The sequence below is a fragment of the Arachis hypogaea genome, chromosome 10, assembly GCF_003086295.3.
Source record: "Arachis hypogaea cultivar Tifrunner chromosome 10, arahy.Tifrunner.gnm2.J5K5, whole genome shotgun sequence".
NCBI classification, from domain to species: Eukaryota; Viridiplantae; Streptophyta; class Magnoliopsida; order Fabales; family Fabaceae; genus Arachis; species Arachis hypogaea.
The window spans coordinates 85,620,456-85,643,282 of NC_092045.1; the positions used below are offsets into that span (position 1 = coordinate 85,620,456).

A 22,827-nucleotide genomic window follows, 5' to 3' on the forward strand; every position below is an offset into this window, starting at 1 on the left:
CAAGTTTTTGAATCAATACTTCCCCCCAAGGAGGATAACTCAGCTAAGACTGAACATTCAAGGTTTTAAGCAAGAAGAGAGTAAGTCTCTTTATGATGCTTGAGGGAGGTACAGAATGATTATGCAAAAATGTCCTACGGAAATGTTTTCTGAATGGGTAAAGCTAGAAATTTTTTACTATGGACTCACAGATATAGACAAGATGTCCTTGGATCATTCTGCAGGTGGTTCAATTCACTTGAAGAAGACAATTGAAGAAGCTCAAGAACTCATTGAGACAATCGCCAGCAATCAGCATCTATACTCATCTGGTGAGACTGTAATGAGCATAGAGAGTTCATGGCAGTGTACATTGAATCAGATCCTCCAAAGCAAAAGTAATCATTAACCCAGCAACTAAACTCCCTCACACAACAACTGTTAAGTTTGCAAGAAATATTGCAAGAAACCTGTGTGTCCAAAAAAAATATAGAAGCATGGCTGAATCAGGCTGAACAACACTTATCTAAACAGATAAGGGAGGAGTGCCAGACCATCCAATTGAGAAGTGGAAGGACACTAAATAGCCAGTCTCACGACAGTGAGAAGCTAAGTAAAGAAGGAACATCAAAAGGTGGAAACACAAAATTCCAAGGTGTGGTTAAGGGTGTTGAATGCCTAGAAGGGGGCAGAGCTGGCATTCAACACCCAGCAGGGGTCTCCTTGGGCGTCCAACACCCAGAAGGGGGCAGAGTTGGCGTTCAACACCAGGAAGGGACCAACCTAGGCGTTGAACGCCCAAAAGGGAAATACCAAGCATGCGCTAATCTAAAGAAAACCCCTCCCAAGCAAGTTGATAGTCCTCCTTCTGGCACCATGAGCAATCACCCTACATTACTCAGCACACCTGAGTATAGGACCAGGATGCCATATCCTCAGAAACTCTATCAAGCAGAGAAGGATAAGTAGTTTACTAAGTTTGTGGATTACCTCAAGACCCTGGAGATCAAGATCCCATTCGCAGAAGCCCTTGAGCAAATACCCTCATATGCCAAGTTTATGAAGGACATATTAAGCCATTAGAAGGAATAGAGGGAGGTAGAGATAGTCTTCCTCACTGAAGAGTGCAGTGCAGTCATCCAAAGGAACTTACCAGAAAAGTTTTAGGACCATGGAAGCTTTGTGATACCGTGCAACCTTAGAGATGCCTGCATAAGGAAGCCTCTATATGATTTGGGGGCAAGCATAAACTTAATACCTGCCTCACTGAAAAAAAAAACTCGATCTAAACCAAGAAATCAAGCCCACCCGCATATGCCTTTAATTGGCTGACGGCTCAGCCGTCAGGAGTGATTGAAGACATGATTGTAAGGGTTGGACCCTTTGCATTCCCTACGGACTTTGTAGTCTTGAATATGGAAGAACACAAAAATGCCCTTTTCTAGCCACAGGAAGAACCCTTATTGATGAGGAAAAGAGGAAAGTGACATTGAGATGCCACCAAAGCAATGCAGTACCCCGATGTATCAGAGGAATGCATGAGGATTGATATCATCAATTCTCTGGTGGAAGAGACACATACAATTGAGGGCCTAGAGGAGGAGCTGAATAACGTCCTTGAGGATGCCAGCCCTGACATGGAGGCATCAGAAGAGCAGGAAGAAGCTTTAAAAGCCCCTAAGGTGAAGGATAGACGTGCCAAACTCGAGCTCAAGCCACTGCCATCATCCTGGAAATACGTGTTTCAAGGATATGGCGACACTTACCTTGTAATCATAAGTTCTTCCCTAAACTCACACGAGGAAGAAGCCTTGATTCAGGTGTTAAAGACACACAAAATAGCTCTAGGCTGGACCATAAGTGATTTAATGGGAATTAGTCTAACCCGATGTATGCACAAGATTAGGCTCAAAGATGATGCTAAACTAGTAGTGCAACCACAAAGGCGACTGAATCGAGCCATGAAAGAAGTAGGGCAAAAAGAAGTCACTAAATTGCAGGAAGCAGGAATTAACTATCCCATCTTAGATAACCCTTGGATAAGTCCTGTCCAGGTGGTACCCAAGAAAGGGGGATGACAGTGGTCCACAATGAAAAGAATGAATTGTTTCCCACAAGGACAATGACAGGTTGGAACATGTGTATTAATTATAGAAAACTCAATAACGCCATAAGAAATGACTATTTCCCTCTACCGTTCATAGACCAGATGCTAGAGAGACTAGCTGGGCATGCATTCTACTTCTTCCTGGATGAATACTTAGGCTATAATCAAATTGCAGTAGATCCCCAGGATCAAGAAAAGACAGCATTCACATGCCCATATGGAGTGCTTGCTTACAGAAGAATGCCATTCAGCCTCTACAATGCACCTGCCACCTTTCAGAGGTGTATGCTCACCATTTTCTCAAACATGGTTGAGAAATTCCTTGAAGTATTCATGGATGACTTCTCTATCTTTGGAGATTCTTTTGATTCATGCCTCAACCATCTGGCCCAAGTTTTGAAACGATGCCAAGAAGCTAACTTAGTTTTAAACTGGAAAAAATTCCATTTCATAGTGACTGAAGGCATTGTTCTTGGACATCGGATTTCAAGCAAGGGAATAGAGGTCGATCAGGCTAAGATGGAAGTAATTGAACGATTACCACCACCTACCAATATCAAATCAATCAGAAGCTTCTTAGGACATGTAGGCTTCTATAGGAGGTTTATAAAAGACTTCTCCGAAATTGCAAAACTCCTGTGCAATCTCTTAGCCACTGACACTCCTTTTGTCTTTGACAACGATTGCCTGCATGCCTTCGAAACTTTTAAAGTCAAGCTTATCTCTGCACCTATCATTTCTGCGCCTAACTGGGACTTACCATTCGAACTAATGTGTGATGCCAGTGATCATGCAATTGGTGCAGTCCTGGGACAGAGACATGATAAGCTCTTATACATCATTTATTATGCCAATTGTATTTTAAATGACGCGCAAAGAAACTACACCACCACATAGAAGGAGTTACTTGCAGTGGTTAATGCCATTGACAAGTTCATATCCTATTTGATAGGATCTAAGGTCATTATCTATCTAACCATGCTGCTCTTAAATACCTTCTTTCCAAGCAGGACTCTATACCCAGATTGATAAGATGGGTATTACTCCTGCAAGAATTTTACATAGAAATTAGGGATAGGAAAGGGTTAGAAAACCAGGTGGTTGATCACTTGTTTGGATTGAACCTGCAGCAGGGACATCCCTTCCCATTACTGAGATATCCGAGACCTTCCCTGATGAACAACTATTTGCAGTAAGTAAAGCACCTTGGTTTGTAGACATTGCAAATTACAAGGCGATAAGGTTCATTCCCAAGGAATACAGTAGACAGCAAGTTCAAAAACTTATCCATGATGCTAAATACTACTTATAGGACGAACCATACCTGTTCAAAAGGTGTTCAGATGGTATAATTCGCAGTTGCGTATCTGAGCAAGAAACGCAGCAAATCCTATGACATTGCCATGGCTCAGATTATGGAGGTTATTTTGGAGGTGAACGTACAGCCACCAAGGTCCTTCAGAGCAGCTTCTACTGGCCAACGCTCTTCAAAGACTCCCGAGAATTCGTCCACAACTGTGACAATTGTCAGCGGGCTGGCAATCTACCCCATAATCACGAAATGCCTCAATAAGGGATTTTAGAGATTGAGTTGTTTGATTTATGGGGAATAGATTTCATGGGCCCTTTCCCTTCCTCATATTCGAACACATATATTCGTGTGGTAGTAGATTATGTGTCTAAATGGGTTGAGAAAATCGCATCACCCACTAATAATACTTGAGTGGTCATGAAATTTCTCCAGAAATACATTTTCAGTAGATTTGGTGTCCAAGGACACTGATCGGTGATGGAGGCACTCATTTCTGTAACAGACAACTTGACTCAATTATGCACCGTTATGGTCTTCGCCACAAAGTGGCTACTCCTTACCATCCACAGACTAATGAGCAAGCTGAAGTATCCAACAGAGAACTCAAAAGAATCCTGGAAAGAACAGTGAGCACCTCCAGAAAAGATTGGGCACGCAAACTTCATGATGCCCTTTGGGCGTATAGAATAGGTTTCAAAACCCCCATTGGGATGTCACCCTACTAGCTGGTGTATGGAAAAGCATGTCATTTACTAGTGGAACTAGAACATAGAGCCTACTGGGCAACCAGATTCCTCAATTTTGATGTCAAGGCTACATGAGACAAAAGGTTGCTCCAGTTAAATGAGTTGGATGAATTCCGACAAGCTGCATTAATAATGCAAAAATTTACAAGGAAATAGCTAAGAAATGGCATGAACAAAAGATCTCTTCAAAATTCTTTGAGCCAAGACATAAGGTTTTACTCTTCAAATCCAGACTGAAGCTTTTCCCTGAGAAACTCAAGTCAAGGTGCAAAGGACCTTTCATAGTCACTAATGTCTCAGACAAACACTCTAAAAAAGGATTTACAGTGAATGGACAGAGAGTCAAGCATTACTAATAAACCCATATTTCATGAGTTCTTTTGTGCTTAATTTGAGTGATTTATTCAATCCTTCACCTACTTATTCACATTAATTGCATGATTTTACTTTCCCTTCCTTATTATGTCATATTGTGAAAAATATGTTTTCTAAGCTTTAAAATTAATTGTTTTAATTACCTTTATTTCCATTCGATGCCATGATTAGTGTGTTGAGTAGTCTCAGGTTTTCTAAGGCTGAATGACTTAAAGGATGAAAAAGGAAACATACAAAAATGGAAGAAGAAGGCAAAATGGAGCTTTAAGGAAACTGGTATCCATGCGATCGCATAGACGACGCGATCGCGTGCCAGAAGCGAAGAAGCAGCGACGCGGCCGCATGACTGACGCGACCGCGCGCCTCAAGTAGAACACCCACGACGCGGACACGTGACTGACGCAACCGCATGGCAAGGAAAAGCTCCAGACGACGCGACTGCGTGACCCACACAGACGCGTGACAGAGGCCACGTATCAGAATTCACAGAATACGCCCCAGCGATTTCTGAGGCTACTATGAACTCTCACTCCTCTCGCTTTGAGTTTGGTTCTAATATTATTAAAGGAAATAGAAGTTACAGCAGGAATGTGCATCAAGGTCAGACCAACCCCCCCAGCCACGCGAACCCTATCATTCGCGCAGCCCCCAACCCCCAACCCTCCTCCCCTTCTCTGCCTCCTCTCCCTCCAGCCACCACCCACCACCTCCCAGCCGCCACCGCCCCATCACCCAGACGCCGCCGCCGACCCGCCACCACCTCCGTACCACCCCCTCCCCTTCTCTCTCCTTCCTTCTTCTTCTCTCCTCCCCTCTCCGCCACTGCCTACCGCAACCACCGCCCCCTCCGCCGCCACCGCAACGCCGTGCCCCACCACCACGCCGAACGCCGCCGCGGCCACCTTCTTCCCTGTTCCACCCCTTTTGCTTACCAGGTTCTGCAATATGCAGCCCTTTTTATCCGTTCGTCATTTTTCTGTATTCTTTTTCCCGTTTATGTTCATGATTAGGATAGATAGTCTTAGTGGATTTTTAGGTTGTTAGGTAGCTTAGGCTGTGGTTAGTGGATCTAGGTCTGTTTACTTGCACTGTTCTTACTTCTGTTTTATCCTATGTGCATCTCTATGCTGCTATAATCCTAATTCATATGCTACATTTTTTGTATGTTGCTGCTGTTACATTGAGTTTTTATATTTATTTTACATCTATGTACATGCAGCTTTATTTTTAAACTGCTGTGATTGCTGTTTGTTTTCCGGGACAATCTAATTTTAGCCGGAATGCTACCTAAATTTTTTTTAAAATTGTTTTCATTCTTGTTTTGGTTTGGCATTTCTAAACTCTGATTTACTCTAATTTACCCAAACCAATTCATGAATGCTATGGCCAGCTTTCTTATCCTTTTTGTTTCCTGGTTCGTAAACTGCATTTGTGATTCACTGATTCCAATTTTTGCCTTCTTTATTTTTTATTCGAATCAGCATCACCCTGTTTTCTTTATTCGATTATGAGTACTTCTATTCTTACCTGTGAATCCTTGTTATATGGAATTTTTCTATGCCACTTACTTTACTAACTCCTTATTTTAATTTACTAACTCCTTTTTTACCATACTAACCCTTTTGTTCTCTTGTCTGATTATTTTCCCTTTCTCTAACTTTCTCACCTTGGCATATTGACTATTTCTTCCATTTAACATATATTCCATCACATTTTATTTACTCATTTTCCTTATTCTCCCTTGCCGCTTTGAGTTTCCTTTGTTTATATTGTCTTTTGCTTCCCTATTTTATCCATTCCCTGGTTTTCTGTTTTTCAGGATGTCTGTCTCACAGAAAAAAGGGAAAGGCAAGGCTACTGGAAAGCGCAAGCGAGGAGATTCCTCCCAGTCCATTATTGACCTCATGCACGATTCCTCCTGGCGGGAGAAGAACTTCACACCGCAGAAAAAAGCTGACCAGCTGCTCCCTTCGACTGATCCTATAAAATTTGCAAACCGGTACTGCGAGCTGAAGTACCCGGTATTTGCAAACTCCAGGAATCTATACCTGGAGAGAACTCTGAGGATTCCAGAAGCCCTCCAGCAGTACACCACTGAGCAAATCAAGCAGAGAGGCTGGTTCTTTCTGGAAAGAGCACTGACAGAGGTCAATGCATCTTGGGTACGGGAATTCTATTGCAACTACTACCTTACTACCCTAGATGCAGTAAACCTGAGAGGAAAGCAAATTCTGGTCACTGAGGAGGCCATAGAGGACATTCTCCGGCTCCCAGCCAAATCTGACTAGCCTGATGGTTATGCAAAGGCTAAGGAGGACATGGGCCAGATGAGGTTTGATTGGGATGCTGTAAAGGCCCGGATAACTCTCGACCCTGCTGTTCCTTGGGAGATGGGTCAGGACACCACTATGCCTTGCGGGATCAAGAGAGTGTACTTAAATGATGAGGCTCGGCTTTGGCATCAGATCTTGAGCAACTTTGTGATGCCAAGTACTCATGAGACAGAGATCCCGGCTGCCATGATCACCCTCCTATGGTGTGTGTTGGAGGGTAAGGACCTGTACTTGCCACGTTTTATCTAGCTTTATATGGCCAGGGTCCACGTCCGAGGCACCCTCCCCTTTCCTTACCTGGTTACACAGCTAGGCCGTCGAGCTGACGTGCCATGGGAGGATGCTGATGAGAGACCACCAGCGGGGGACTGCAGGAAGATCATTCCTCACAGCAGGAACATCCTCGCTTTGGGCTACAGACCACCACCTTTCACTGCTACTAATGAGACAACCCCTCCGTCTGTTGGACCCTCTTCATCCACTTCTGCACCTGCTGCCACCACTGCACCTCCACCCGCCTCTGAGCCGGTATACCGCCTCGTGCACCGCCTATTCCGCCAGCTCGATCAGATGGAGCGTCGTAACAGGCGCCGGTATGAGAGACTGGAGCGTCGCAGCAGGCGACGTTATTCGCATCTGAAGCTGATGATCAGACAGGGCACCGACATCCCCTCCGAGCCCGACACACCATCAGAGCCATCAGAGGAGGAGGAGGAGGATGAGCATGAGGAGGAGTCTCACCCCCAGGCGGAGACTCATCAGCAGGCAGGTGCAGAACAGCCTGCACCACACCAGGAGGTCCCACATCAGCTTGAGGCTGCAGACCCGGAGATCCCGATCCAGTCCGTCCCTCCTCTACAGCAGCCAGACTCTCAGCCCACCACCACCACAGAGACCCCAGCTACCATCCCTACCAGTGATGACACTCCTTCACACCCGGCTTGATTGAGCATCGGGGACGATGCTTCATTTTAAGTGTGGGGAGGTCGCCATCTCTGGTGTTTATCTTGGTGAACCACTACATACTTTTCTTTTATTTTGGATACTTTTCTGTATTTTTCTATTTTTTTCTTTTATTTGTTATTTTCTGTGTACTTATACATTGCTACTTGTGTATTGTTACTCTATTTCCTGTATTTTGCATTTTTAGTTCATATTTTAAGTTATTTAGTTCATTAGTTTAGTTGCAATTCTAACTTATTAGTGGATCAATTAGTATAGTTTACCCTTTTGACATAAGATAGCTTAATTATAGCTTAGTTTAAATTGACAAAAATAATAAAGAGTAAGCTAGGAACTTGAACATAATAAATTTAGAACCATAAAACCTTGTATATATAGCATTACATGATGTAGTTAAACTGACAACATTTTATCAAGGAGAAACATTAAAATTTCAAAGGCTACCCTAAATTACTTTTTAAGAGAATAATGAGAATTTTTAAACCTACATGACATACATAAGTGATAAATGATTTTTCAGCTAGAGAACACATAGCCTGTGAGTTTTGAGCTTAACTGTATGGTTACATTCAAACCATAATTTTTATTCCTGTGTGTTCCAACCTTCTTTCTTATTCTGGTGTTCTTTACTTTGTTTTAGTCTATATGTCCGATTGTAGAATATAGGTACATCCCAAAATAATGATTGAGGCCATTATTTGATTTTAGCTCACTTACCCCAGATTAGCCTACCTTTTACATCACCTTTGTTAGCCCCCTTGAGCCTTTTAAAACCTCTTTATTCTATTTAGCCAAATTACTAGCCTTAAGCAGAAAAACAAAAGAAAATCCCAAGTGAATCCTTGGTTAGCTTAAGATAGAAAATTATTAATAGAGTAAAATGTGGGAAACCTTATGGGAACATAGTTGATAAAAACAAAAGGTAGAAAAATTAGAAAGAATAAAGCAACTCAAAAATTTTGGGAAGCATGCTCATGAAAATTCAAATTAATTAAAATTACCATGTGTATTAAAAAAAAGGGTTATTTTTCAAGCATGTAAATAAGGGGATACAAAAAGAACTCCCCAATGCAAAATAAAAATAAATGCACATGGGATAAAAACAAGAACTGAAACATGAGCATGTCACATCAAAAGTGAGAAAATAGGGAGAATAGGTAAAGAAGCATTATTTTACTAAATATGTATGTTAGGTGAGATCTTAGTCTAATTAAGGATTCACTTATTAGCTCACTTAGCCTTATACATATATCCTTACCTTTACCTTGACCCCATTACAACCTTGATTAAAGACCTCATGAGTTTTGGTATGACTATGTTCTATAATTGTTGATTGGTTAGACGAAAAACAAAGTTATAGAAGGGAAGAATAGAAAGAAGAATAGAGTGATTAACCCAATAAACACTGAGTGATTAGAGAGTAAACACAAAATCCAGTAAGGGTTCAATAGCTCATTAACATTTATCTCTATTCAAATTAATAATTGTTTTGCAAGTTTTAATGTTTTCTTTCTCATCTCACTTGCGTTATTATTTGAGGGTTAGCTATATATGTATATATAACTCCTTGAGAATGCGAAATAATTTAACTACATGTAGGCTTTATATATGAGTGGATAAATTAGAATTGCATGACTCATTAGGTAGATGCATTTAGAATAGGTTGCATTTCATAACATTCCATCACTTTAACCTTAATTATTTACCTTGGATTTAGCATGAGGACATGCTAGTGTTTAAGTGTGGGGAGGTTGATAAACCCATATTTCATGAGTTCTTTTGTGCTTAATTTGAGTGATTTATTCAATCCTTCACCTACTTATTCACATTAATTGCATGATTTTACTTTCCCTTCCTTATTATGTCATATTGTGAAAAACATGTTTCCTAAGCTTTAATAACTGTTTTAATTACCTTTATTTCCATTCAATGCCATGATTAGTGTGTTGAGTAGTCTCAGGTTTTCTAAGGCTGAATGACTTAAAGGATGAAAAAGGAAACATACAAAAATAGAAGGAGAAGGCAAAATGGAGCTTTAAGGAAACTGGTATCCACGCAATCGCATGGACGACGCGATCGCGTGCCAGAAGCGAAGAAGCAACGACGCGGCCGCATGACTGACGCGACCGCGCGGCTCAAGTAGAACACCCACGACGCGAACACGTGACCGACGCGACCACATGGCAAGGAAAAGCTCCAGACGACGCGACTGCGTGACCCACGCGGACGCGTGACAGAGGCCGTGTATCAGAATTCACAGAATATGCCCCCAGCAATTTCTGAAGCCCTTTTTGGCCCAGATCCAAGCACAGACAGCATAGATTAGAGGTTATAAAGTGGAGGAATGCATCCATTCAGGGAAAGCTCGCCAATTTCTAGTTTTCATGATTTAGATTTAGTTTAGAGGGAGATTCTCTCTCTCTCTCTTTAGGATTTAGGATTTCTTCTTGTTTTGAGAGTAACTCTGGATCCAGGTTTAATATTCTTTTATTTTCAGTTTACTTTTATTTATTTATTTGCTTTTAATATTTGAATTGATTTATGAATTATTCCATGTTACAGATCTCTATTTTGAATTAATGATATTTGAAGTATTTTCAGTTAAGATTGTTCTCTTTGATTTAAGTTACTATTGCTTCCATCTAAGGTCACCTCTATTATTCTAGCAATTTTACTTTTTCCCCTTTTGGTTTTGGTTAAGAAATTAGTAACTCAACAGTTATTAAACTCAACATATTTGATAATCGTTATCTTGCTAATTGAGCTGAACTTAAGTAATCCCAACCTTTTCTTAGAAAATAAATAGGATTCAAAGTTCATTTTAATTAGTCCCTTGACTTTCCTTTGCTTTAGTAAAGGTTGACCAAGTGGAGTTTAGATTCAACTTTCCTTATAGTTGAGAGAGATAACTACGTTGGACCTCCAATTTCTCATACCTTGCCCGAAAGTTTGCTTTACAGTATTTATTCATTTTTAATTGCCATTTAAATTATTTGTCATATAACATATTCCCACCTTACTTCCAAAACCCCAATTTTTGACAAACTCATAACCAATAATAAGAACATACCTTCCTCGCAATTCCTTGAGAAGACGACCCGAGGTTTAATACTCGGTTATCAATTTTAAAAGGGGTTTGTTACTTGTGACAACCAAAACGTTTGTACGAAGGGATTTCTGTCGGTTTAGAGACTATATCTACAACGCGACTGTTTTTATGAAATTCTTTACTGGCAAAAATCCTAACGTCAATTACCTAGGGGAACCTCTTGAGCAAGAGAGCTCCACACTGCTACTAACATAACAGCAGGGACGTCAAGCTTGTGACGGAAAAGAAGCGCTTGTTGGGAGGCAACCTAACCATAAGTAATATATTATTATTTTAGTTCTTTTGTTTGTTCTCATTTTAAGTTAATTTCAGTTCATTCCCAATTAATTTTCATAGTTTCCCTTTGCTTTTTGATGTTTATGATCATGCATAGCACCTAGATTAAAAACAGAAATATCCAAAATTGGAATCAGAACACCCTAGGGAGGACTCCTTGCTGGCGTTGAATGCTAGACAAGGGGAAAGTTGGGTGTTCAACGCCCAAAAAGGAGAAGAAGGATGGTGTTGAATGCCACCAGGGGGACTGTGTGGCATTCAACGCCCAAGTTGGACAAGAAGACTGGCGTTGAACGCCATAAGGGGGCTGCATGGGCGTTCAACGCCCATTTGGGAATGAGCAACTGGCGTTGAAAGCCACCAGGGGGTTCCCTGTGCGTTCAACGCCCATAGGAGGGCAAGCCTAGGACCAATCTTAGTCCTTGGCGTTGAACGCCAGGAAGAGGGTGAGCCATCCATTCGAATTTTCATGGAAGGGAAGGAGGGATTGACTTGGTCAAACCATATCTTTTCAAAACCATATATTTTCATCAATCTTATCTTCAAATCACTATCTATTTTAATTTAAATTGAATTTAAAACATATCTCTTTCAAGAACTTAATTTCCAATCTTATCTTTTCAAATCAAACCTCCGTCAATTCAAATCTTTTTAATATCTTATCTTTCATATATTTTCTTTATGAATATCCTCTCTTTCCATATGATCCTCTTTCAAATCTTTTTTAAATCTTTCTTTATTGAAATTGATTTTTGATAATATCTTGTTCCTTCTTTAATCATATCTTTTAAGATTCAAAATTATAAAGACCTACCCTCCCTCCCCTTCCTCCACATTCGAATTTCTCTACTCCTTCACGCCCCTCTTCCTCTTTCACACGTCCTATATTCTTTTTCTTTTTACTCGGGATGAGCAAAACTTTTAAGTGTGGTATAAAAATGCTTTGCTTTTTCAACTATTCAAATTCCATGGCTCCAAGGAGTGGAAGATCTACACCAAGAAACAAGAAAAAAAGTGCTCCACCAACACCTGCATTTAAACCTTACAGATTCTACTCCACACTTCATGAAGAACATTACTATGAAGTAATATGCAAAAAGACTGTGATTCCAGAAGTCAAGTTTGACTTAAAAGAAGATGAATACCCGAAAATCCAAGAACAAATTTAAAAGAGGGGTTGGGAAGTTCTGGCCAACCCCGCAACCATTGGTGGAATAGTATGCATCCGTGATTTTTTTGTAAATCTGTGGATGACAGATAAACAAAAGAAAGAGAGATAAGGATTTCATACATGGCATACCATGGTCCGAGGAAAAACTCTGCATTTTAATCTAGATAAGGTGAGGGAAATTTTCAAATTACTCCCACAAAAGGATGACCCTGACTCCTTTAATAGGAGGGTACTAGCCAGACCAAGGCTAGATTAAGTCCTTAAGGACATATGTTTGCCCGGATCTAAGTGGATCAACGATAAGAAAGGCAAACCAAACCAACTGAGGAGAATATATCTCAAGCCAGTTGCTAGAGGATGGCTGGAGTTCATTGGACGTTCCATACTCCCCACTAGCAACCGTTTTGAAGTTACTTTAAGGAGAGCTGTGATGATCCATTGCATAATGTTGGGCAATTAGGTGGAAGTTCACCAAATAATCACCTGTGAGCTATACAAGTTCACAAATAAGACTTCAACCCAAGCCAAGCTTGCTTTCCCAAACCTTGTATCTCGCTTGTGTAATGAGGCAGGAGTTCTGATTGACAGAGAAACTGGTATTCCAGTAGACAATCTAATTACCAAGGAGAGTATGGAAAGTACCAGGGGACCAGGACCAGACAAGACTCAGCAACCAGTCAACCCTCCTAAGAGGAAGACGCTTGAGCCACCTCAAGAGTAGAGCACCCCTCCTATTGAATATTGGACTCAACTGGCAGCATCCGTCAAATAGTTGCAATCCACTATGGACTAGTTAAGAGAGGAACAAAAGAACCAGTCTTGCATACTACAAAAGCTAGTGGAAGAACAAGAGGCAGGGATGAGCATTAGAAGAGCAAAAGCGCCAAAAAATAGCTGCTGAAGAAAGCAGTGACCACCATGATTAAGGTGGTTGAGTTCCACCCCTATTCTGTGTCTATTCTAATTCCTATTTTTCATATTTAAGATTACATGATCACTAGTAGAATTTTATTTTACAATAATTAATTTTTATCCTTATCAATTAAGTATAAGATGTTCCACTCATCATTCTATTAAATTTAAATAAAAATTTCATTCTCTTTTAAGAAGCAGTAAAATACAAGAAGTCTTGAGTTGATTGTAATGCATTCCTTCTAATAAAGTGGTAGCCCTACATTTATTTTTTGAATGCATGAATTAACTGTGCATAATTATCTTCAAGTTGAGGGGACTGGCTCTTGAAAGAACAGTGAATCTAGAGAAATATTATTAGTTCTCAGAAAAATCCAAATTAATTATATTCTTGAAGCAAAAGAAAATAGCATTCCTACTTCAAAAAAAAATTATATATATATATATATATTGCTTGTAAAAGAAAAACCAAAAGAGCAAGGATCCAAGACTTTGAGCATCAATGGTTAGGAGGGTTAAAAATTAGCCTAAAAAGCTCAAATGAGTTACTCTCCCTAACTATATGCTTGTGGTGTGAAGGTATCAACTGAAAAGCATTTAACGCTTGACTTAACAATTTGTATCAAGTCATAGATTATGGTTGGCTAGTAATAGCCAGCCCTTATCATCTTTTGGGCCAAAGCTTTCCTGCCCATGTAGTGTTCACAACACCTTTCGTGTACCTCCTTCATGACGTACTCTATTTAGTGAGGCCTAAAGCATTTTAGAAATGGCTACGAGATGCCTCTTTGATATAGTATCCCTTAAATTATTGTGTATTTGGCTACTTCCCTCTTTAGCCTCTTTTGTTCAGCTGAGTCATGTGGGAGCTTACCTTTTTTGATGAACCTTTTGATCGAGGTTGTCCAGTCCAAGCCCTCTGGCTAACTTAGGTATAGGGTGAATGAGAGTTCTCTAATCACTACATGGATGAGAAAGTGGTTCCCTACTTTAGACTTAATGCTGACCAACTTTGATAATCGACCTGCTCTTGCGTTCTTTTCTCGGGGGACGTGCTAGATCATTAACTTGTCGAAATCCGTGTACAACTCACTGGCTTTTTCTAGGTATCTTTGGAGGAAGGGGTTCCGAGCTTGGTATGTTCTATTAATCTGGGAGGTGACGACTTAAGAGTCACTATTTACTTCTAAGCTCTTGACTCCGAGCTCCTTGGCCAAGGAAATTCCTACTATGATGGTATCATATTCGGCTTGGTTGTTCGAGACCGGGAACTCGTATTTGATGGACTGTTCATACAAAAGTTCATCTGAATTTTTCAAAATTACTCCTGCGCGGCCTGACATCTGGTTGGATGCTCCATTGATCTGGAGCCTCTATCTTTGGGATGGAAGACCAAGGTCATGAGTGGCCACCTCAGCTAGGAAATCTATGTCAAATTGAGCTTTGATGGCATCCTTGGCTAGTATTCTATGTCAAATTGCGAGAGTTCTATGGACCATGTCGTCATTCTCCTCACTAGGTCTGGTTTTTGCAGGACTTGTCTGATTGCTTTATTTGTGCGGACTATGATTTAATGGCTTTCGAAGTGTTGCCTTAGTCACCTAGAAGACATAAGTGAGGCGAAAGCCAACTTTTCAAGCCATGAGTATTATAATTCTGCGTTCTGAAATACTTTGCTGATGAAGTAGATCTGCTTCTGTTCTCGGATGAGCGCCACTTCAATATCTTCATCCATTATTGCCAAGTATAAGAATAAGGGGTTCTCATTCTACCAGCTTGCTTAGCACATTGGGTTCCGAGAGGATTTTCTTGAAGTGGAGGAAAGCTTCTTCACATTCCTTCCCCATTGGAATGCAATTCCCTTCTTCACTAGGTTGAAAAAGGCTTTCAATGAATCTCCTAGTAATCGACAAAGGGCAGTAAGTTGTCCCGTCAACCTCTAAATGTCTTTCAATGAACCCAATCTGGCATTCGGATGATTGCATTGCATTTTTCTGGATTTTCTTCAAACTTCCATTGCAAAGGCATATTTTACCAGGTTTAATCGTGTCCGGCGAAAGTCTTCTATAAGGGTTCTGTGTTTATGGTTTTGACTAACATGTCGTCGATGTAAACTTTCACTGATTTTTCAAGTTGGTCACAGAACTTAGGAACTTGAACCACCAATGCTGAGTCTACCAGATTGTCGATGCTTAGCAGCAGGAAAGAGTTTTTAGGACAAGATTTGTTAAGGTCTAAGTAATCTATGCACACTCTTCACTTTCTATTCGACTTTTTGACAAGCATTATGTTTGATAGCCAAGTCAAGTAGGAGAGCTCCCTAATAAACCCAGCATGCAAGAGGTTAGTTGTCTATTTCTTGACTTCAGCTACCCTGCTGGCCGGTATTTTCTGCCTCTTCTGTGCTATGGGCTTAGCTTCTGGCTTTATTGACAGCCTATGGAGCATAAACTCGGGGTCTATTCCTAGCATGTCGGATGGGGTCCATGCGAATAAATCTCTGTTTTCTTTGAGAGTGACTATTAAAGGGCTCTTGACCTTGTAAGGTAGGTTTCGGTTGAGGAAGGTGTACTTCTCCTCAGTGTCCCTAATCTGTACCTTCTCGAGGTCCCCTCCAGGTTCTGAGAGGGGGCAGGGGGCATTCTTCGAGCTTCCCATCCAGGTCAACCACGAAAATTCCTGCCACGTCACGAGATTTCTTCTGCAGGGACAAGTTGCCGTTATTACAGGTAGGGGTGGTAAAACGGGTCGAATCCATCAAGCCGACCCGCCGAACCCGCTAAAAAAGGCGGGTTGGAGCTAGATTTTGGAACCCACCAAGCCGTGCCAATGATTTTTATCTTTTCTTTTTTTATTAAATAAAAGAGTGATTACTACTGCAAAATTAATAATTATATAATTTTCAAACACTTTTTTCATTTTTTATTTTTATTCTTCTTTTAGTTATTAACTTTATTTATTTTATTTTATAATTTTGTATATGTGCTTAAATTATGTGACTTATTTTTTAAAATAAAGATAGTTCTATTGATAAATATTATTTTGAACAATTTTATTGAAGTTAAAAGTTAAAAAAAAAGATAGTAAAAAATTTTATATTATAATTTGACTATTTTTTATTTGTATTTAAATTATTATTTTTTTATTAATTTAATGAATTTTATTTTTGAAAAAAAAAAAGAGTCAAACGGGCTAGCCCGCCGACCCGCCAATCCGCCATAAAGCGAGACGGGCTAGCATTTTGAACCAACTTTAGTTGCCCGTCCCGCCCCGTTTATAGTATGGGCCTAGGCAGAGCGGGCCGAATTGGGGCAAGCCGGCCCGCTTTGCCACCCCTGATTACAGGCAATTGCCAATTCAACATCGCCATGAATAGTTCCAATGGTCTCGTCGTCAGCCCAATACTTCATTATCAAGAACTTGGTAAAACTACCACACAGACATTGTTTATGGTTTTCCTTCCCAAAATGACGTTGTATGCGGTAGAGTCTATAAGGATGACAAAATTGGCCATGGTCGATCTCTTTTTGTTTCTGGCTCCAATACAAATCAGTATCCTAACAACCCTATCTAGTTTGATGAAGAAGTCTCCTAAACCCACTGTGCTGGGTTGGTGAGTCTAGAGGTCTGCATCTTTTAACCCAAGAGCTTAGAAGATGTTCTGAAATAGTATGTTGGAGTTAGTGTCTGTGTCCACTTGGATTCTTTTCACAAGACCCATTCTAATCCTAGCCGCAATGACCATAGGTCGGTCGTCTGCTAGATCGCCGAACTTGCAGTCCTATGGGCTGAAGTTGATGCTAGGGAATGTGGGTGGCTGCCGATGTTCCAAAGCAGTTGTCGCGATGATCTTGAGCTCTTTCTTCTATGAGGATTTGGACTTCTTGCATGATCTCCAATTATGACGTTGACGACGATGATGGGGCTAGTGTTAATCTCCTCCTTTGGAGATATTTTGATGGTTGTGGGGTTTCGTCCTTCTTCTACTTTGGGTAATCTCTCATAGGTAGATCTTCTTGGTTCACGTAAGATTTTCGCAAACTCGGGGAGCTCTCTGTCTCTGATGGCCTGTTTGAGGGCATCCTTAAGATTGATAAATCTTGAGTTTTTTGCCCATAATCTCAGTGATAGTCACAATACAAGGATTTGTTTCCCTCAGTCTGTTCCTTTAGTTGTCGGGCCCTTGGTATAATACCTCGGTCTGCTATTTGCTGATAAACTTCTGCTATCAAGCCGGTTTAGGGCGTGTAATTTGTGAACTTCCCAACTCGTGTGGATCGGGAGGTTTGCTTGGTCGTTGATCCGGCTTAAGTGCGTTTTATTTATTGGTTGCTTACTTGGATCTCATGCATGGTTGAAACAGGCTTTGTGGTAAGGTTCTTCTGGAAATATTTGTTCGTCAGCCCGTTGGTTAGATAAAGGCTAGCGATGGATTCTGTGAGACCGCTATCTCCAAACATTCATCATTAAATCGGTCCAAATATTTCCTTGTCGACTCGTCATTTCTCTGAGTTACCCCTAGAAGATTTTTGGGGTGTTTTATCTTGGCGATCTGTGTTGTGAATTGGACCAAGAACTTTTGGGAGATGACTAAGAAGTACGTGATGGATCCTTGTGGTAGGCAATTAAACCACTTGATTGCGAGGCCCACAAGGGTTACTTGAAAAGCTCGACAACAAACCCACTTCAGGAACGCCTCCTAGATTCATTTGTGCTTCAAAAGCGGTCAGATGCTCTTGGGGTCCTTGATTCCATCATAACGCATATATGTTAGCTTGTCAAAATGTTTCTACAATCTATGTCATAGTTCTTAAATGATTCAAGCATTGTTGAATCCTGTTCCTTCGAAGGGACGAGATCCGGCTTCAGGGTGCGAGTTCCAACTATTTCGTGGCTGATGACTGAATGTCAACACCATGTGGACCACACTTGGAATCCTCGTCCCTTTTAGTGCTTGGTGGTTTTCAGAGGGATTATATTTTCCAATCTCTTCGGGTGGGTATTGGTCATCAATTGGTCCGGAAGCTATTGAGCTTTCTAACTGTGGATCCCTACAGATGGTGCCAATCAAATGGTGCCAATATTTGTGAGTTACCTGAAGTATCAGGATCCGCTGCTATCTGAGCTGGTGACCTTCGTGGCCTCCAATCTGGTTGTATGGAAGGTGAAAAGTGACCTGCAAAAATACTCTGACGACTAAGTCAGAATGGGTCTCAGAAGTAGCATTAATGAAGTAGGTGTGTGTAACGTACCTGGAGGAGCTCGCATCTCCTCTATTTATATGTTCGATTGTCTTAACTCATAGGTAGTTAGGAGATTGGGGATTTTCAATTTCAAAAACTCATTAAGATTGATTTGAGCTGGTAAGAGTTCTTGTGCCTTGGACTAATATGGAGCTAGGAGCTTCATGCCATCCTATGGTTGGGCTGTTGGACTTGAAAGTGGAGTTCGCAACGATATTCTTCAAAACTTATTATAATGACGACACTTTTACTTCATTTGTAAACTTTCATCCAGCATTGCACCATAGTATGTATGTTAGCATTTATAGTAACACCCATTATGGACCGATGCCGATCTATTATCTCCGTGTTTTTAGGTAAAGGAAGACAGGACCGAAATAAAAAACAAAAATGAGTATAGTATAGAGGATAGACTATAACCAACTTGGATTGGTCGAGTGGTCAACTTACTTGTCCGTTTAAGCAAGTGTCGAGGGTTCAAATCCCGTCTTATGCATACATCAATTTATTGACCACCGAACAAACTCTTATCGCATTAGAGAATACCATGAAAAAAAAAAAAATAGAGCATAGACTATTGCCTAATGACTAATGAGTAATGACTATTGACTATTGAGTGGTCGCGTGATGTGCACGGATCGGAGGTGGCGAGAACAAGAACGTGATCGCATCGAAGCTTGTGGCGTCGTCTTCAACCTTCCTTAACCCTCACCTCACTTCACTTCACAAAAATGACATCTATTACGTGTCAGCTTCTTTATCTGATTTTACCACAATAACTGTTGCATCTCATGGATTCAAATTTCTACTGGAGCTTCTTCGGTGGTTGAATCCCTAGCAGCCAAGGTGTTTGCCTTTTTGTCTCTGAGGTGTTTTTGCTTTTGGAGTTGATTCCATTAACTGGGTCTGCGCTCTACAGAAGAAGAAGCAAGAAAAGAATGTTCCGGAGGGACCGCGAAACGAACAACAGAGACCTCAATGGTGGTCCCCCATTTGGCCAGGTCAGAGTGGCCGTTGTTGGTGACTCAGGTACCATCACTCTGCTCCCTTCCTTCTTCTTATTCATTGGTCTTTGTATTCCCCAACTTTCTTTCTTTGAGTTTGCAGTGAGAATAGGGTAGATGCTGCACTTGTAGAGAAAAAGTACTACTTTTAGTTCACTATGGTCAACAATACTTTGTATAAATGGTATATGGTATGGTGTATTGGTGTGTGATGCAAAGGGTTATGGAAACTTAAATAGAAAGAGTTTTTTGCTGAGTTTTACATGTTGCATCGGTTTAGGCATGCCTGAAAGGATCAAACAACAATGAATTCACTTTGGAAAGATTTTAGCATAACATATATCATGTTCATTTAGGTGTTGGGAAAACTTCTCTTGTTCACTTGATAGTTAATGGTTCTCCCATCACTCGCCCTCAACAGACAATCGGTTGTACAGTTGGTGTGAAGGTAGAAACCTAATCATCTTCATCACATAAGAAAAATCGTTATTGTTTCTGTGGTTCAAGACTTCAACAGATGTTTGTTGTTTCTTTTCCAGCACACTTATTATGGAAATTCTGGAACCTCCTCAAGTAGCCTTGCAGTTGCAGGTGATTCTAAGAGAGATTTCTTTGTTGAACTCTGGGATGTGTCAGGGCACGATCGGTACAAAGATTGCAGGTCTCTCTTTTATTCACAGATTAATGGTGAGTAACAGAGCTTCTCTTTTATTCTTGCTTATTTTTATATCTACGAATTATACATTTGTAACAAGTTGTGGTATGTATCTTCAATCTAAATACCGGCAAGTATACAAAAATATGAATATCTCGGACCAAGTAGAATAGAATGAAAAAAGAGGGGGAAGGGAGTTTCTGATAGTTAAACATGACCTTTTTCAAGTCTGAACTTGAAATAGATGGAATCTGATCAAAGTAATTATCATGAACGTTTTAGGTTTAGTTTTTCAGCCTTTGTAAGAAATCATCAGTAGTTAGCTGACTGAATGTCACGTACCCTTTTATTTCAACTGTATCCTCTACTGCTATTTTTCCTTTTGAATTGTATCCATGACTTATTTATAACTTTTTGCTTTGGTGGAAATTTTACAATCAAAATCAGAGAAGCTTTAAAAGTAAATACATTTTGCAAGTTGGTTGTATGATTTCTGTTCTAATTTAGGAATCTTGCTTCAATTTCATTTGAAGGTGTAATTTTTGTTCACGATCTCTCACAAAGAAGAACAAAGAGTAGCTTGCAGAAATGGGCAGCTGAGATTTCTGCAACAGGGACATTTTCAGCTCCTTCGGGATCCTTGGGCCCCAGTGGGCTTCCTGTCCCATATATTGTTATTGGCAACAAATCTGATATTGCTGCAAAAGAGGGTACTAGAGGAAGCAGTGGCAATCTCGTTGATGTTGCACGCCAGTGGGTTGAGAAGCAGGGTTTGCTTCCATCCAGTGAGGAGCTTCCTCTGACAGAGAGCTTTCCTGGTGGTGGAAGCCTTATTGCAGTAAGTGTCTTGAGTAGCTTTTCTATATCAGTCACTTGCTATCCCGAGGATGCTATTCTACCTCATGAATTGTACAGGAAGTAATGTTAATTAGTTGGGAGTTTGAACTAGCTAGCATTGTGGCAATTCAAAGTTTTAGTCTTGCTTCTTTTCGTAATATAGCTGGCTGATGCTTTGCTTATAAATATTTATTAGGTTTTACCGAACTACATTTCACATGTTCACGATGACTAAAATGCTTACTTCAGTTTGCTTAATGGATGACTTGATTAACTTACATTTTACTTTTTTGTCATCACACTAGTGTTGTATAGGAATAAAACATATAGCTTTAATTCACTTTTGAATCTAATTGAAAGGATGGAGCATTAAAATTATTTTGTCATCTTGATTATTGATATAGAAATATTCCTGTTTTCCCGTTGTGCCGTACAACTGCTACCTAATTCATTCTTCACTTACTAGTTGCGATTTACTTTGTTGGACATCTGTAGGCAGCAAAAGAAGCAAGGTATGACAAGGAGGCGCTGATGAAATTTTTCCATATGGTCAGTATGGCCTTCAATTTATGTATCATTTCTTTAATTTATGGGTCATCATCTAACTTTTCTGGTTCCTCTCTGTTTTAGTTGATCAGGAGAAGATATTTCTCTGATGAATTACCTGCACCATCATGGTCTGTTTCTCCAGTTCAGAGGAATACACAGCGTATTGATGAAGATGATCGTTCTTATACTACAAGGTCCGTTATCTTGGCCTTGTAATAATTTTTGAATGCTGACAGAGTAATTAAGCATTAGTGGTAACGTGTAGTGGATGTTTGTTACCTACCAATTTATCATTGGTTGGTTTCCTTTCTCATTTATTGTTGATGTCTCTCTCACAAAGTTAATATTTGATTGCAGTCTAAACAGTGATCCTTACAACACATATAACATGCTGCCACCTCTTCCAGCTCAACGCAATCTCACTCCTCCACCCACACTATATCCTCAGTGGCCAGTTTCAGTATCAGAAAACCATAGTTTCCCAAGGTTTTCTTTGTCCAACTCGTCTGAAAACACTGCCGCAACAAGAACGAAGCGATCATATATTAATGTATGAGGATAGTCATGGCTAATAGACATATTCTTGAATGGAATGATGGTATACGTTTGTTCCAATTCTCCATTTTTGCTCTTCCACCCCCCCCCCCCCCAAACAAAAAAAAAAGGTGTGAAGGATTGACCTCAAAAACTGCTAGTTACCCTTGTACATGAAATCAGAGTAAAGAATTTATGAGTAGCATTACACTTTCAAATATTTTTTACTTTTATGTGACCAGCTACTTCTTAATGGATATAATTATTAATATTGATAAAATTAGAAAATAAGGTCATAATCGTCATTAAATTTATATAATTAAAGAATATACACAATGGCTTAATTATACTAAATTTGACTATGTAACACATCATATCTCAATGATCTAACCAAAATGGCAAAAATTAAAGCATAAGCAGAGAATAAAATATTTCCACCATCTGGTGTAAATTTTTTATAATTCTGTCAAATTCTAATTAGCAACAATAACTGTCAACAAACCAACAGTTCTTTTCATTAGCACGAGTCAATTAAAGGATCAAATTATGCTGAACGATGAATTAACGAATTTGGAATGTACCTAAAAGGGTTATGAATTAATAGCCATCTAACCAACAAATGCTAGTTTGGAGCTATGTCCTTAAACACTGGCAAGCGTTTGGAGGAGTCTGTCGGAGCATGCATTACTTGATTTGTGAAAACATGAACTCTTTGCATTAGT

At 40.1% G+C, this 22,827-nt stretch overlaps 1 protein-coding gene across 2 annotated transcripts; it reads left to right on the forward strand.

Moving 5' to 3' along the window:
• Positions 1 to 19,055: 19,055 nt before the first annotated feature.
• Positions 19,056 to 22,323, forward strand: LOC112715836 (small GTPase LIP1). Of its 2 annotated transcripts, XM_025767660.3 has the most exons (8): positions 19,056 to 19,372; positions 19,446 to 19,555; positions 19,887 to 19,978; positions 20,070 to 20,217; positions 20,719 to 21,023; positions 21,518 to 21,571; positions 21,653 to 21,765; positions 21,929 to 22,323. In XM_025767660.3, exons 2-8 carry the CDS (start codon positions 19,465 to 19,467, stop codon positions 22,125 to 22,127), a joined length of 1,002 nt encoding a protein of 333 aa, XP_025623445.1. In that variant the 5' UTR covers positions 19,056 to 19,372; positions 19,446 to 19,464; the 3' UTR covers positions 22,128 to 22,323. The 2 variants fall into 2 exon arrangements, with proteins under 2 accessions (XP_025623445.1, XP_025623446.1); XM_025767661.3 differs by lacking the exon at positions 19,887 to 19,978 and having other exon boundaries at positions 19,221 to 19,372.
• Positions 22,324 to 22,827: the final 504 nt, after the last annotated feature.